The sequence below is a fragment of the Carya illinoinensis genome, chromosome 1 (assembly GCF_018687715.1).
Source record: "Carya illinoinensis cultivar Pawnee chromosome 1, C.illinoinensisPawnee_v1, whole genome shotgun sequence".
NCBI classification, from domain to species: Eukaryota; Viridiplantae; Streptophyta; class Magnoliopsida; order Fagales; family Juglandaceae; genus Carya; species Carya illinoinensis.
The window spans coordinates 8,535,165-8,547,494 of NC_056752.1; the positions used below are offsets into that span (position 1 = coordinate 8,535,165).

At 33.7% G+C, this 12,330-nt stretch overlaps 2 protein-coding genes across 4 annotated transcripts; one reads left to right on the forward strand and one right to left on the reverse strand.

The window, feature by feature from the left end:
- Window positions 1–728: 728 nt before the first annotated feature.
- On the reverse strand, window positions 729–8,381 carry LOC122309362 (F-box protein At4g00755-like). Of its 3 annotated transcripts, none has more exons than XM_043122845.1 (6): window positions 8,367–8,381; window positions 7,696–7,989; window positions 6,636–7,040; window positions 6,366–6,538; window positions 2,811–2,929; window positions 729–1,345 (listed from the first exon to the last, which is right to left on the reverse strand). In XM_043122845.1, exons 2-6 carry the CDS (start codon window positions 7,808–7,810, stop codon window positions 1,075–1,077), a joined length of 1,083 nt encoding a protein of 360 aa, XP_042978779.1. In that variant the 5' UTR covers window positions 7,811–7,989; window positions 8,367–8,381; the 3' UTR covers window positions 729–1,074. The 3 variants fall into 3 exon arrangements, with proteins under 3 accessions (XP_042978779.1, XP_042978787.1, XP_042978771.1); XM_043122853.1 differs by lacking the exon at window positions 8,367–8,381 and adding an exon at window positions 8,151–8,311 and having other exon boundaries at window positions 7,696–7,878; XM_043122837.1 differs by lacking the exon at window positions 8,367–8,381 and adding an exon at window positions 8,151–8,310.
- A 1,969-nt stretch (window positions 8,382–10,350) lies between these two features.
- Window positions 10,351–11,192, forward strand: LOC122303674 (ethylene-responsive transcription factor 5-like). The gene is made up of 2 exons (XM_043115596.1): window positions 10,351–10,485; window positions 10,698–11,192. Exons 1-2 carry the CDS (start codon window positions 10,351–10,353, stop codon window positions 11,190–11,192), a joined length of 630 nt encoding a protein of 209 aa, XP_042971530.1.
- Window positions 11,193–12,330: the final 1,138 nt, after the last annotated feature.

The following is a 12,330-nucleotide window of genomic DNA, read 5'->3' on the forward strand; positions in this document are numbered from 1 at the left end:
TTTTATATCTTTAAAAAAAAGGAATGATGGCTGGAATGCTAAAGTGATCATCATGCTTGGAATCAGCTAGGGAATTGATGTCATTAACAAAGGGTGGTTTTGTAGGCAGCTAAAGCTGTAATATAGTTATTTTTAACATGGCTATAATTTTCTAAACACGAATCCGAGCTGTTTTATCGTTTTGCTGAATGATATGATTTTAAAATACTCAACGAATCTGAGATATTTTAAGTATTTTTTAAATTTTGAAAAAGGAGAGAAAAAAAGTTGAATAAAAAATATTATAAAGTTAAAATATTATAAAAATATAGTTTTATAATATTATTTTTATTTGAGGATTTAAAAATGTTGGAATTGTTTTTTATTTTTTATTTAAAAGTTATGATGATTAATTTGAAAATTTTATATTTGAATTATAATTAAAATAAAATAAGATGATTTTGTTTCTATCTTAAGCCCCAAACCTCCTTTTGAGGGATACGAAAACCAGATGTCACGTGAGGCATTGAGTTACATGAATGCCGCTTCAATCGAGTTGGTTAGTTATTGAGACTTTAATATGTGTTTATTTCTTTGTAAAAAATATCTGTGCCTACTCTCGTTTGTGTTATTGTGAACTTTTCATGGTCTAGTGAAGGGAAGTGTTGTATATCAGAAAATAGGATCCCAAAGGTATTATTTTCCTGCAACTACCAACGAATTTGAAGTTACCAAGTAGGTGACCGATCGAAAGAAACACAAATTTGTAATGTATTTACAATCTAAAACCGTTTCTTAAAAAAGTATCAGAAGACATTCAAGTCACTCAGACAAATATAAAATTGGAAACTACACTTCTAGTAACCAATAATGTATATAATCTCTCCGGCAAGGGAAGGAAAAAAAATGGTAAGACAAACACAACTTCAGACTTGTTCAGTACCAGTGAATCCTTTTTGTCGAAAGCAATAATTACAAAACATGCAGATAAACAGGGATGAACCGTATTCTCCTGATAGAAAGACTGCCGAGCAGAGGACTTTCAACAGAATTCTTCATATGGAAAGGGTGGGGAGGGGGAGACATTCAACAAATTCAGAGAAGATTTTCTTCTTCCTCTTCACCCAATTCAAATTCATCCATATCAACTGCTACATTTCCCTGCAATATATTACCAATATACACAAGATGCTGCAAATCTCTGAGACGGCCCTGCAACTGATCAGCTGATGGTATGCTTGGTTGGGGTTGAAACTCGACCAACGTGTTATTCTTAATCTCCAAGACAAATTTCCCAGATGGTTCAAGAATTTCTACGCCAAATGTTGGAGATAACAGCCGCCCCATAACTTGAACGTAAGACACACTGCAATTTGGAATCAAGTGCATCAAAAAATAAACTACATACAACTTTCTGCCTTCAGTCCAACTAGCAGCAGAGTGCTCCACACACAAAAAATATTACTTTGTAAAGAACAATCTAGCCCCTATAGGTCCTCCATTATGTAGGATGCTTCTGTGAGGGCAGGAAAGTTGGATTTACACGTTGTACCGTGCATACAGAGAGCTTAGTGGTACTGAAGTAACTATTATAGCTGCATCAAATTTTGGTTGGCACACTTCTTTCCACAATTTTTTTCCACCATTTTATATTGCACATAATGATGAAAACCAAGCAATACTGAAAGAAATGAACTGCAGGAAGTGTTTTATGGCTGCTTTAAGGGACCAGGCCTCTATATATAAACTGTATTTTCAATAGAATGAACGATGCTTTTATTTTTACCATAAATCCTTTTTATATAAGATATTGATGATAAGTACCCTAGCTGAGAACAATTATCCAAACTACCTGATAATTGATAACAAGAACAATTCTTTCCTTATCACAAGCCTTACTAGAGAAAAGGCTGCAATAATCTTATTCTCCTACTTAATCTAAAGAAATTTTATTCCATATCGAAAAAAATGCAGTTAACAGTGCAGTAAAAACACCAGTCTAACGTTGGGGAGGGTGAGCTGACGCGAGCATGCATATCACAGAATATTTATTTTTTGATTGACACCGGATGTCTATGAACAATGTTCTAACTAATCTCGAGAGTGCACAGGCCCTCGGTAAGGAATTTTCTGCAAGTGCACCACGGGTAATTCAAGGGGAACAATGGCTCTTAAAGATTGTTTGCACCCTAGGGCATTTGAACCTTAGACCTGGTAACCCCCAAGTCCAAGGCTTTTACCACTTGAGCCAATCCCTAGCGGTTGCGTATCACAGAAATTAACAGAACCTACTTTCCGATATATGCCAGTTAAGCCAGCCCCTAGTCATTCTGACAAAAGCATAGGCTAAAAAAGTGTTAAATAGGAACGTAAATCTAAAATTTTAAAAAATTGTATAATCAGATATCCAAGAGCACGGTTAGTATTAAAAAAATCCCTGCATGTGGAAGAAAATTCTACAATTTCAAGATACAGGTTCTAGTGGCAGAGGGAAACTAGGCAGTAAACTTGTGATAGCTAAGAGCCTAAGACACTGATCTTGGAGTCTATCCTCTCCCACCTCTGCTTTTGTATATCCTATCTGGGAATGTCTTTTCTCAATCTCCAGGGTAATTAACCAGTCACACAAATGTCTTGTATGAATCAAAAGCAATAACATGATATACAACACTTAACGAAAAGACTGAAGCCTATACACTGGTTTAAATAACAGATAATTAGCAGTGGAGGAAAATTAGCATTTCTTGGGCATAGCAAGTCCTCCATTGTATAACTACAGATTAATATTAAAAAAAAAAAAATAGTTGTGGAAAAGGGGGTATGGAACAAACCATGTATAAAATAAGCCATCCGTTTCTTGTCTCTGTACCCTGCCCAGCAGCTCAATCTGCAAAATTCCACCAACACAAAGAACAGGTTCTGGAAGCTTGAACTTCTGTAAGCCACTTTCCTGTTTGAGGAAGTCAATTCAAGGAAGTCAGTTATTTCTCAAGAAGCATATAATAAAAAGAAAGATAATAGCATGATCAAGAGAAAAAGAATAGCATTCAGACAGGAATAATGATATTTGAAAGCAGGTGTAGACGACACACACCTCACACCATTAGCATTGCAGGATTTGATTTGCAGGAGGAGTTTAAATTTAGTTCTCTTGCAAATCAAACCCTGCCATGTCAGTGGTGTGGGGTGTGTTCTTCACACGAGCTTGCAAGTAGGACTCTTCAGACAGTCATCAAATAATAAGTCAGTCTTGATAAAAATGCTAATAAGGATTCAGGAGATAGTAAATTGGATGAAAGGAGTGACTAAGAACTTTGTTACCAGCCTTTGTAATATCCTTAAAACTTTAAAAACAACTTTCTATGAGCTTAATCTCATTAATCATAACCTGCTTGCTTCTATATTATCTCATATCGGTCCACTTTCCTAAAATGAAAATAGGTTCTTAAACCCAGGAAAAAGGGAGAGCGCTTCTCATAAAGGGATGCGGTTACCATAGAAGGATCTTTGACCTGGTTTTCATGGCTGGAGAACAATGTTTGCTTTTGATCAAATGGTAAAATCTTTCTTCACTGAGAACACAGTTCACAAAACCCATTACATCTCTTATGAGTTGAGTTGATTTTCATATTGGTTTTACTAACTAGGGTTCTTCCCTGCACAGAACAAAAAATGTACTGAAATAGAGGATTTACAGAAGCAAGCAAGCATCAGCATCAATGTCCGTAAGTTTAGGAAATTTCTTTTTCCAGTCCCATTTTTGTATCAGAAGCCGTAGTTTGTCTGTTTCATAGCTTGCCGAAGATTGTGGGAAGCTCAAATCAGGTCTCTCAGAGCAGGAATATTGATGGGGCACCGACATTGCACAGAATATCCTAGTAGCTAAGCAATGATATTACGTTCATTCCATACTAATAAAAAAAGTTATGTTAATTACTGATGGGATATCACTCCCAAGGGGTTGACCCAAGTAGTGAAGGCCTTGGTCTTGGATCACTCCCTTCAAGGTCTAAGATTCAACCCCTCACGGGTGCAAACAATCATTTGGAGCCACATCCCCTGATGAAAAGCCAGCGATTTAACCAATTCCATGTAGGGAAACTTCTGAGGGTGCGGAGCACAGGACCGGGGTTTGCTCTGCAAGGGTGGATCCACAAGACCCTGTCTTGGAGAAGTTTCTGGACATTAAAAAAAATAAAAAATCCTCGTAGCTACATAATATTGCCATAGGCTAAGAGGACTGTGTTACCCATTTGCAAAAATCAAAGTAACTCAAGCCCCATTTGGATGTTAAAAAATCTCATTTCATCTCATCTCATCTAGGGGTGTAAAAAAAAAAGAAAACCAGTTAGACGTGACCAAACCAATAGATTCGGTCCGGTGTTGTACCGGTTTTCATATTTTGAAAACCGGTTTAAACCGAACTGAACTAGACAGGTATATATATATTTATAATTTTTTATATCATATTATATGTTAAATTGCTAATTAACATAACATGAAACCCCAAGGGGTTGGCCTAAGTGGTGAAGGCCTTGGTCTTGGGGTCTCATTCCCTTCAAGGTCCAAGGTTCAACACCTCATGGGTGCAAACAATCCTTTGGGGCCACGCCCCCTGGTGAAAAGCCAGCGATTTAACCAGTTTCGTATAGGGAAACTTCTGAGGGTGCGGTGCATGGGACCGGGGTTTATTCTGCAGGGATGGGTCCAAAGGGCCCTGCCTTGGAGAGGTTCCCCGACATTAAAAAAAAAAAAAAAAAAAAACATAACATGAAATTCTAAATTTATTATTCAAGTCTATTAATCTTATAACATAAAATTAACATAACATGTAATATAACATAAAATTAATCATATAATTTTTAATATAATATAAAATTTTAATCTTAAACATAAACATTAATATTAAGTTATTAATATAAACTTACTTTGATATATATATCAATGATAAATACATTTTTAGCATAATAAATTATATAAATATATATTCCTTTTGTAAATATATTTTCACACATTTGATCATATATACTCATATAAAAAGTCTAGAACGTATATAAACTATAGTTAAATTCAATGTTATACTAGTATGTATTAATTATTATAAAATAAAGTACTTATACTACAATATGAATATACTAATAGTTTAGTGTATGTAAACATCATATTATTACTAACACAGATAATCCATAAAATTGGAAAAAGGGAACCGGACTTGACCGAAATAGGAAAAATCAGAAGTTCCGGTTTCGGTAGTGAATCGGTCCAGTATTGGTTATTAAATTTTCAAAATCAGTGTATACCAGTTTGATTCTAAAAAATGTACAAAACCGGACTACACCAGACCCGTTACACACATTCTCATCTCATCTCAACATCCAAACATTACTCAAAACACAAACATTTTTCAATTTTAAATTTTCAAAATTTTCAACAAATCATTACCTAATCATTATAACTTTCCCAAACTTTCAAACAAATCACAAAAAACAATTCAACCTTTTCAAATCCTAAAACAAAAATAATATTAAAAAAATATATTCTAACAATATTTTAATATTTTTATTTAATTTTTTTCTCTCCTATCCCAAAACCCCATAAAATATCTTAACTCAAACTATTTCACTACTATTCATAAACCATTTTCCTACTATTCACAGGTTTTTTATTTCATCGCAATCCAACATCCAAATGAGGCATTAGTTACAGTGTTCCCATAGTGAAGCTTTTGCGTAGGGGAAATATGTCACATGTGCAAAATAGGTTGACTCAAATCCATCCATTGCAGAATGCTTCTCTGAAAGGGTGGGTGGTCATTTCATGGCTCATTTTTAGGCTGTCTTCAAATCCAGCTTCTTCTTCAATTGGCTTCAGGTTCTTGAAGCAACAAAGGGGGGTGGGGATAAGTGGTCCATATCTATAGTCGCAGCTACAATAAATAAATCATACGTACTTTCAACTTTGCCATTTAGTTTCAGTTTTAAATAACAATGAACAGCGTTTCATTTAGAGTGGCTAGATAGGCTGCCATTTTCAGTTCAGGGAATTCTATCAGCAATGGACAGCCCTATTGAGTTGAAACCTTTGTTATGCTCCACCTTCCATGATCCTATGTCTGCTCTGTTCTTCAGTGGAAGAAGAGAGAGCTCCTAAAACATTATGCCAGCATGGAAGGCAGACCAGAAGAAAGAAATAGATTCTCATGCAAAAATCAGAGGAAAAGCAGCTTTTGCAGGCAAAACACATTGCATTTTAGCTAAGTGCCGACAGAGCAATGCCAGCAAAAGATTGCAGTTCAGCTTCTTAATAGACACCCCTCATCACTAAGAATTCCCTCACCTCAGAAACCAAATCGAAATGGTAAAAATATCACAAAAATAAATAAAGACCTGAGCCATTGGAAATTCTTGTGAAGTGTAGGTCCATATAAATTTCTCATCAGCAGAACCAGGGGACAAGTCACCCAGGAGATAATTCCCTACATCTGCAGGGCCCTTGGGATGGCCCATTCTAAATCGCACGGCTTTGGCCGAATAAATAGGTTCACCCGTCTGAAAGTAAGCTGGACAGATTAACAAACACATCATCATTGAAAGATGTTTATAAGGTCAAAACAATGTGGAAGAATGCCTGGTTAGTGGAAAGGTTTGACACAATACCTTGGAAAGGGCTTATATTTATTTCAGTAATAACACAAAAGTCATCGGCCAATTTGTATGTTAGTCTCTCAGGCACCTCAGGATTACTCTGTCCTTTACTCGACCAGTATAAATGTCTCAGTGCAACAAGAGTATTATCAATGCTTTCCACTGGATAATTATCAGTGCTAGATGCAACAATTGCTTCTGAAATGCAATCCCTAACAATAAATGATGTGCAAGCTCGAGCTAAAAGGGCATAAGCCCTATCATTCCTTTCCAAAGATTCCCATTCCTTTGAATAGCTAGATCCAGCTTCTACAGGCTCTGTTGCTCTGCATTTGTTCAACCCAATAACATGGGCAACTCTAGATAACTGAGGAAACATTCTCAAGCATAATTGCTTCCAAAGACCATTTGCAATCACTGCAGATCATTAAGAGTTACTGTCATTTCATTCACCTTGGTACTGAGATAGTAATTAACACTGAACTTTCAGAGTTCATAAACTACCAAACTGACAGAAACAATGGACTGAAAAAAGTCGTACATATCACCTAAAGGATATCAGCATAAGCTAAATATTCATAACATGCGACCAACTGCATTTTAAACCTGTAACCAGTCTACAACACTAAGTACAGGTAAAAGACAGCAATTTCAATTCGTTTTTCTTTTTCTTTTTTCCCTTGTGAGTCATAACTACATGTGCCACTATGAAGTAGAAATTCTACCAACCCTTAATCATATGCCTCGCTTAAAATCATGTACCCTCCTAATCTAATATGATAACTACTCATGAAAGCCTCGAATGAGCACTGTTTATCAATAATTTTGTAACAAAATTTTGATCACATTGTATCACTTATACCAAAAACATGTAAGTACTGCACTTGTTGTACACAAAAACAACTTATTTTACTCCATATGGTTCCATAGTATACTTGCTGCTAAATCTACTCAAACTAAACAAAATAACGGATTTAAATTACTTGGATGAACGAAGGAATTGGGATTATTTGCAATATAAAATTAAGAGTACCATATTCAGAAACGCATGCATTTAACTGTTTTAACTCACCAAAATTTCGCCAAGACTGTGAGACAGAACTAACGCGTACAAGATCAGATGGATCTTCCAAATACGTTAGAATCTTCAACGATACGTCGATATCGAGCCGATCTAAGAAATCCATACAAGCTTCTATCAAGCAACTACTCCAAAAGATATACAAGATCCACTTGTTTGTTCAGACTTCAAAATCTGAATCGGTGACGTACAAGACAATTTATCAGCTGCTACAGTGACAACAAAAGTCCCCCACCCTCCCCTAACATGAAAATGGCAATCAAAGCTCAACGGAATTTCAGGTCCCTACCAAAACCAGAGAGCCTCGTCACAATCTGATACTCTAAAATGAAAAATACGCAAATTCTCACAATTTCAGGTACAAAAACCGAATTTCTGGAAAGAGAGATATATTAACAAAGGAAATGACTTAAAATTTTGCAGAAAAATGAGGTGCAGAAACTTACAAGACCAGTTTTTTGGAAGAAACAACTTTTCTCAATCTGGAAATAGGAAATAGAATATGTGAAACGAATTTATCCTGTCTTGTGAGAGATGAAGGGGCCTGTTTTTTTTTTTTTTAAGGGATGAGACAAACATTTATTTATTTATTTTCTATTTTTACTGTTTATTAAATTAATAAATTACTATATAAAAATTTAAAATCTACAATACTATCTCACCATCGTCCACGAGATCAGTCGCTGTTAAAGAAAAAAAAAAAAAAAAAAAAAAAAGAAAAGAAAAGAAGAAGAAGAAGAAGAAAGAAAGAAAGAAAAAGAAAAGAAAAAAGGAGGAGGAGGAGGAGGTAGGAAATCAAATCAGTAGATACGTAAGGCTTACGTAAACGAAGGAAAAATATTTGGATTGTGTAATTATTGTATAATTATTTTTAAAAAAGGTAAATAAAATATAAAATTTATATATTAATTTTTAAAAAAATAATTATGTTGTATTTATATATTTTACAGTTATATATAAAATTAGTTAAAATATTTTATTTAAAAATTTTGATTAAATAAAATTATATTAATATATAAAATATATACGCATACATAACATTTTTTTAATTTAATTATTGACACAAAAAATGAAATATTAAATTTAAATATTATCTTGAGGTTAACAACTCTATCCCTAATATAAAATGTAAATCCAAATAGGCTCTAAGTAGATGAGGAATATGAGATTTATAAAAATAATATAAAAAGAGATTAAAAATTATATAATTGTAAATGGTATATGGTATTATAAATTATAAAATTAATTTGATTATAAAGTAAATATGATATACTGTGTCAAGTGTGGGATATTTAAAAAAAAAAAGCAAATTTTCTATTAAAACTTGATTCTATAAACCTAATATTCTATCATTATACTTGCATAACACCTTAATTACGGTGGAGAAACCTCCACAGAATCACTATCCATAAAAATATAAAAAACTCTTGAAACCTAAATGTAGATAACCTACATATAGATGTAGGGCAACTTAAAAGCTCCACCACATAAATTTCAATAAGATGTGAAAGGAACCAACCTGCCGACAAGGATGGTGGATGATGGATTTACTTCTTATCATTCATTAATTATTTTATAATGTATTTAAAATTTTTATTTTTTTATTATTTTCTTATAAGTATTTTTTTTTTGCATTATTAAGTATTAAGAAAAAAAATTAAAAAAATATATATACAATTTTATTAATTATCATTTCGTTAATTAATATATAAAAAATTAGTAAATAAATAAGAAAAAATTGTAAGCTTATCATTATTCGACAAACCACCGACCAACAGGTTTTCGTCTATGAAAATGTGAGCAATCTTGAAATGTATTTGGACAAGAAGATCTAAAATGTCACTCCATTAAAAGTATTTTCACGAGGGTATGTATCATTTCGTTTATTTTTAAAGGTGAAATAAATTGAAATAAATTAAATAAAATATTATTAAAATATATTATTTTTATATTAAAATTTAAAAAAATTAAATTATTTATTTTATTTTATATAAAAATTTAAAAAAAATTATAATAATTAAAATGAGACGAGAGTTTTATAAAAATAAACAATGCCTCCATCTAAATTACAAGATTTTGGATCTCAATTAACCAGCTCGTAAAGCAAGTAACTCTCCAAACAAATAATTATGGGCTAAGATTCTGTATCATCATTTGTCTCAAATATTTTTTATAATCAAAGTACAACATTTGAACTCTACAATATTTAATTATGATAAATGACATTACAGTTTTAAGATGTATAAATTTTAAACATTTTTTTTAAAAAAAGGAGAGTATGCGGGACTTTGAAATTCATCTGATGAAATTATTTTTTTAACAATATACTTTAATTTTTTAAAGAGATTATGGCACACTTTATCCTAGAAGTTATCTGCATTTAATTATATCCACGGTAAAAGCCTAGCATTTAATACTACAAAGTCTAATATATGTTTCTTCTTCTAGAGTGTTTGTTATTCACTTGGGGTTGGCTTGATTTTTCGTATCTGTTTTATATGGATAGTTGGGATATTGGACTGTATGACATGTTATTCTTTCCATTCACATTCACATTCACATGGCTTTAATGTCCTCTTCGCATGGGTTGAAAACATCGCTTTCTCGGGTTTGAAAACTCCAATGTCTCTTCTCTTTTCAACAACGATGGGGTTTGTGCATCCACAAGGTCCGAAGGTTCTAGTTCTCGATAGGGCTGTGCAAATTTTCGAGATTTCCGACTCCGCTCCGAATTCGACTTCGACGGAGTCGGAGTTCTCAGAATTCGGAGTCGGAGTCAGAGTTACTCCGACTCTCATAGTCGGAGTCGGAGTCGGAGTCCGGAGGCCTTGTTGACTCCGAACTCCGACTATTTATACCTTATATATTATATATTGTATTATGAATATTACGTAGTCAGGTAGCTCAATGGTTGAGGCTCGGTTTTGTTTCTTCGAATCCTGTGTTCGAATCCCCTCATGCACCATTACACATTTTGCAACTATTTTTTTTAGGAAAACCTTAAACGACGCCGTTTTTGGATCCAAATCGGCAATCCCAAATACCAGCCGGATGCATCATCGCTCTCCTCCGTAGAGCAAAATGCGAGTCTCGAAGCCAAAAAGCACTACAGAGGGGTCCGACGAAGGCCTTGGGGAAAGTACGCGGCGGAGATCCGAGACCCTAACCGGCGCGGCTCTCGTGTATGGCTCGGGACCTTCGACACAGCTATAGAAGCCGCCAAGGCCTACGACCAAGCCGCATTCAAGCTCCGTGGTTCGAAAGCGATCCTCAACTTCCCACTCGAGGTCGGGAACTCGGATACAACCCCGGAGTCTGGCGAGAGAAAACGACGTCGTGAGGAGGAGGAAGTGAAGGTAGCGGTCGTCAAGAAAGAGAGGTCGACGGAATCGAAGGATACGACCGGTACTTCTTCCACGGATGTCCCATTAACGCCGTCTAGTTGGAAGGCGGTATGGGACGGTGATCTTCAAGAGATTTTTAGCTAGGGATTATGGAGATGTATGCTAGGGCGGAGGTCGGACCCCAATTCCGATCGGAAGCCATCGGAATTCCGATCGGAGTTCCTAACTCCGAACTCCGATCGGAGTCGAACTCCGACTCCTCGTCGAAGTCGGAGTCGGAGTGAACTTTTGGTTCCGACTCCAGTCAGAGTTGGAGGTCGGAAATGGCAATTCCGACTCCGTCGGAGTCGGAGCCCAGGCCTGGTTCTCGATGCATTCAGGAAGGTCTTCTCCCTGTCACGCAAGTCTGCCACTTCCTTGCGCAACAACTTTGTCACTTTTTTATTTTTTTAAAAAGAGGATATTTATAGTTAATTTTTTGTATTGAAATGAACTATTTGCAATAAAAATAAATTTATTTTAATTAAAAATAATCATTTCGTTAAAAATAATTAATCGTAAATAAATAATTTTCTTATAATATATTAAATATAATTATTTTAAAAAAATATTAGGAATAGTCACTATTCACTACTACACACTACACACTCTATAAAAAATATCTATATATCCTATGAAAAGTATCTTTATATCTTATAAAAACTTATAAGTGTGTGGTATACAATATAAATAGTGGTTGATCCATAATAAATTCTAATCATTTTATCATCATTTATACGTTATATCAAATAAATGTAAACTTTGTTTTTGGCAAAATAAATAAATAATATTATAAACAGTTTTAAAGTGTGTAAACTTTGCACACTTCATTTGAAAACAAGTATGAGTCTATTATTATAAAAATAAATTTTTAACTAAATCTTAGATTTACTTATTTTTTTCAAAAGGATTATTCGGAACTTATATACTTTAAAATTGAAAATATTATTTTTCAAGAGATAATAAGAGTAAATAATTATAAACTGATATTTTATTATTATTATTATTATTATTATTTAATTTCATGTGAAAATAATAAAAAATAATATTAATCCTATACAAATAATAAATTAAAGTTAAGGTTGTATTTAGATAATGAGATGCTTTTACTCTGTAAATAATAGTAAAAAATATTAAATAATAGTTAATAATAATATAAAATAGTAAAAAATAGATAAAAATTAATAATAAAATAATAAATAATATGACTTGCACACCAAAACCAGCATTTGGAGTTGTAAGG

Excerpts from the sequence above, each read along its gene's own strand:
- LOC122303674 (XM_043115596.1), top strand. The coding sequence starts at position 10,351 with ATGGGGTTTGTGCATCCACAAGGTCCGAAGGTTCTAGTTCTCGATAGG. Across the intron at positions 10,486-10,697 it reads AATTCGGAGTCGGAGTCAGA|GAAAACCTTAAACGACGCCG; the intron begins GTTACTCCGACT and ends TATTTTTTTTAG.
- LOC122309362 (XM_043122845.1), bottom strand. The coding sequence starts at position 7,810 with ATGGATTTCTTAGATCGGCTCGATATCGACGTATCGTTGAAGATTCTA. Across the intron at positions 6,539-6,635 it reads AAATATAAGCCCTTTCCAAG|CTTACTTTCAGACGGGTGAA; the intron begins GTATTGTGTCAA and ends TAATCTGTCCAG. Across the intron at positions 1,346-2,810 it reads GATGGCTTATTTTATACATG|TGTGTCTTACGTTCAAGTTA; the intron begins GTTTGTTCCATA and ends TCCAAATTGCAG.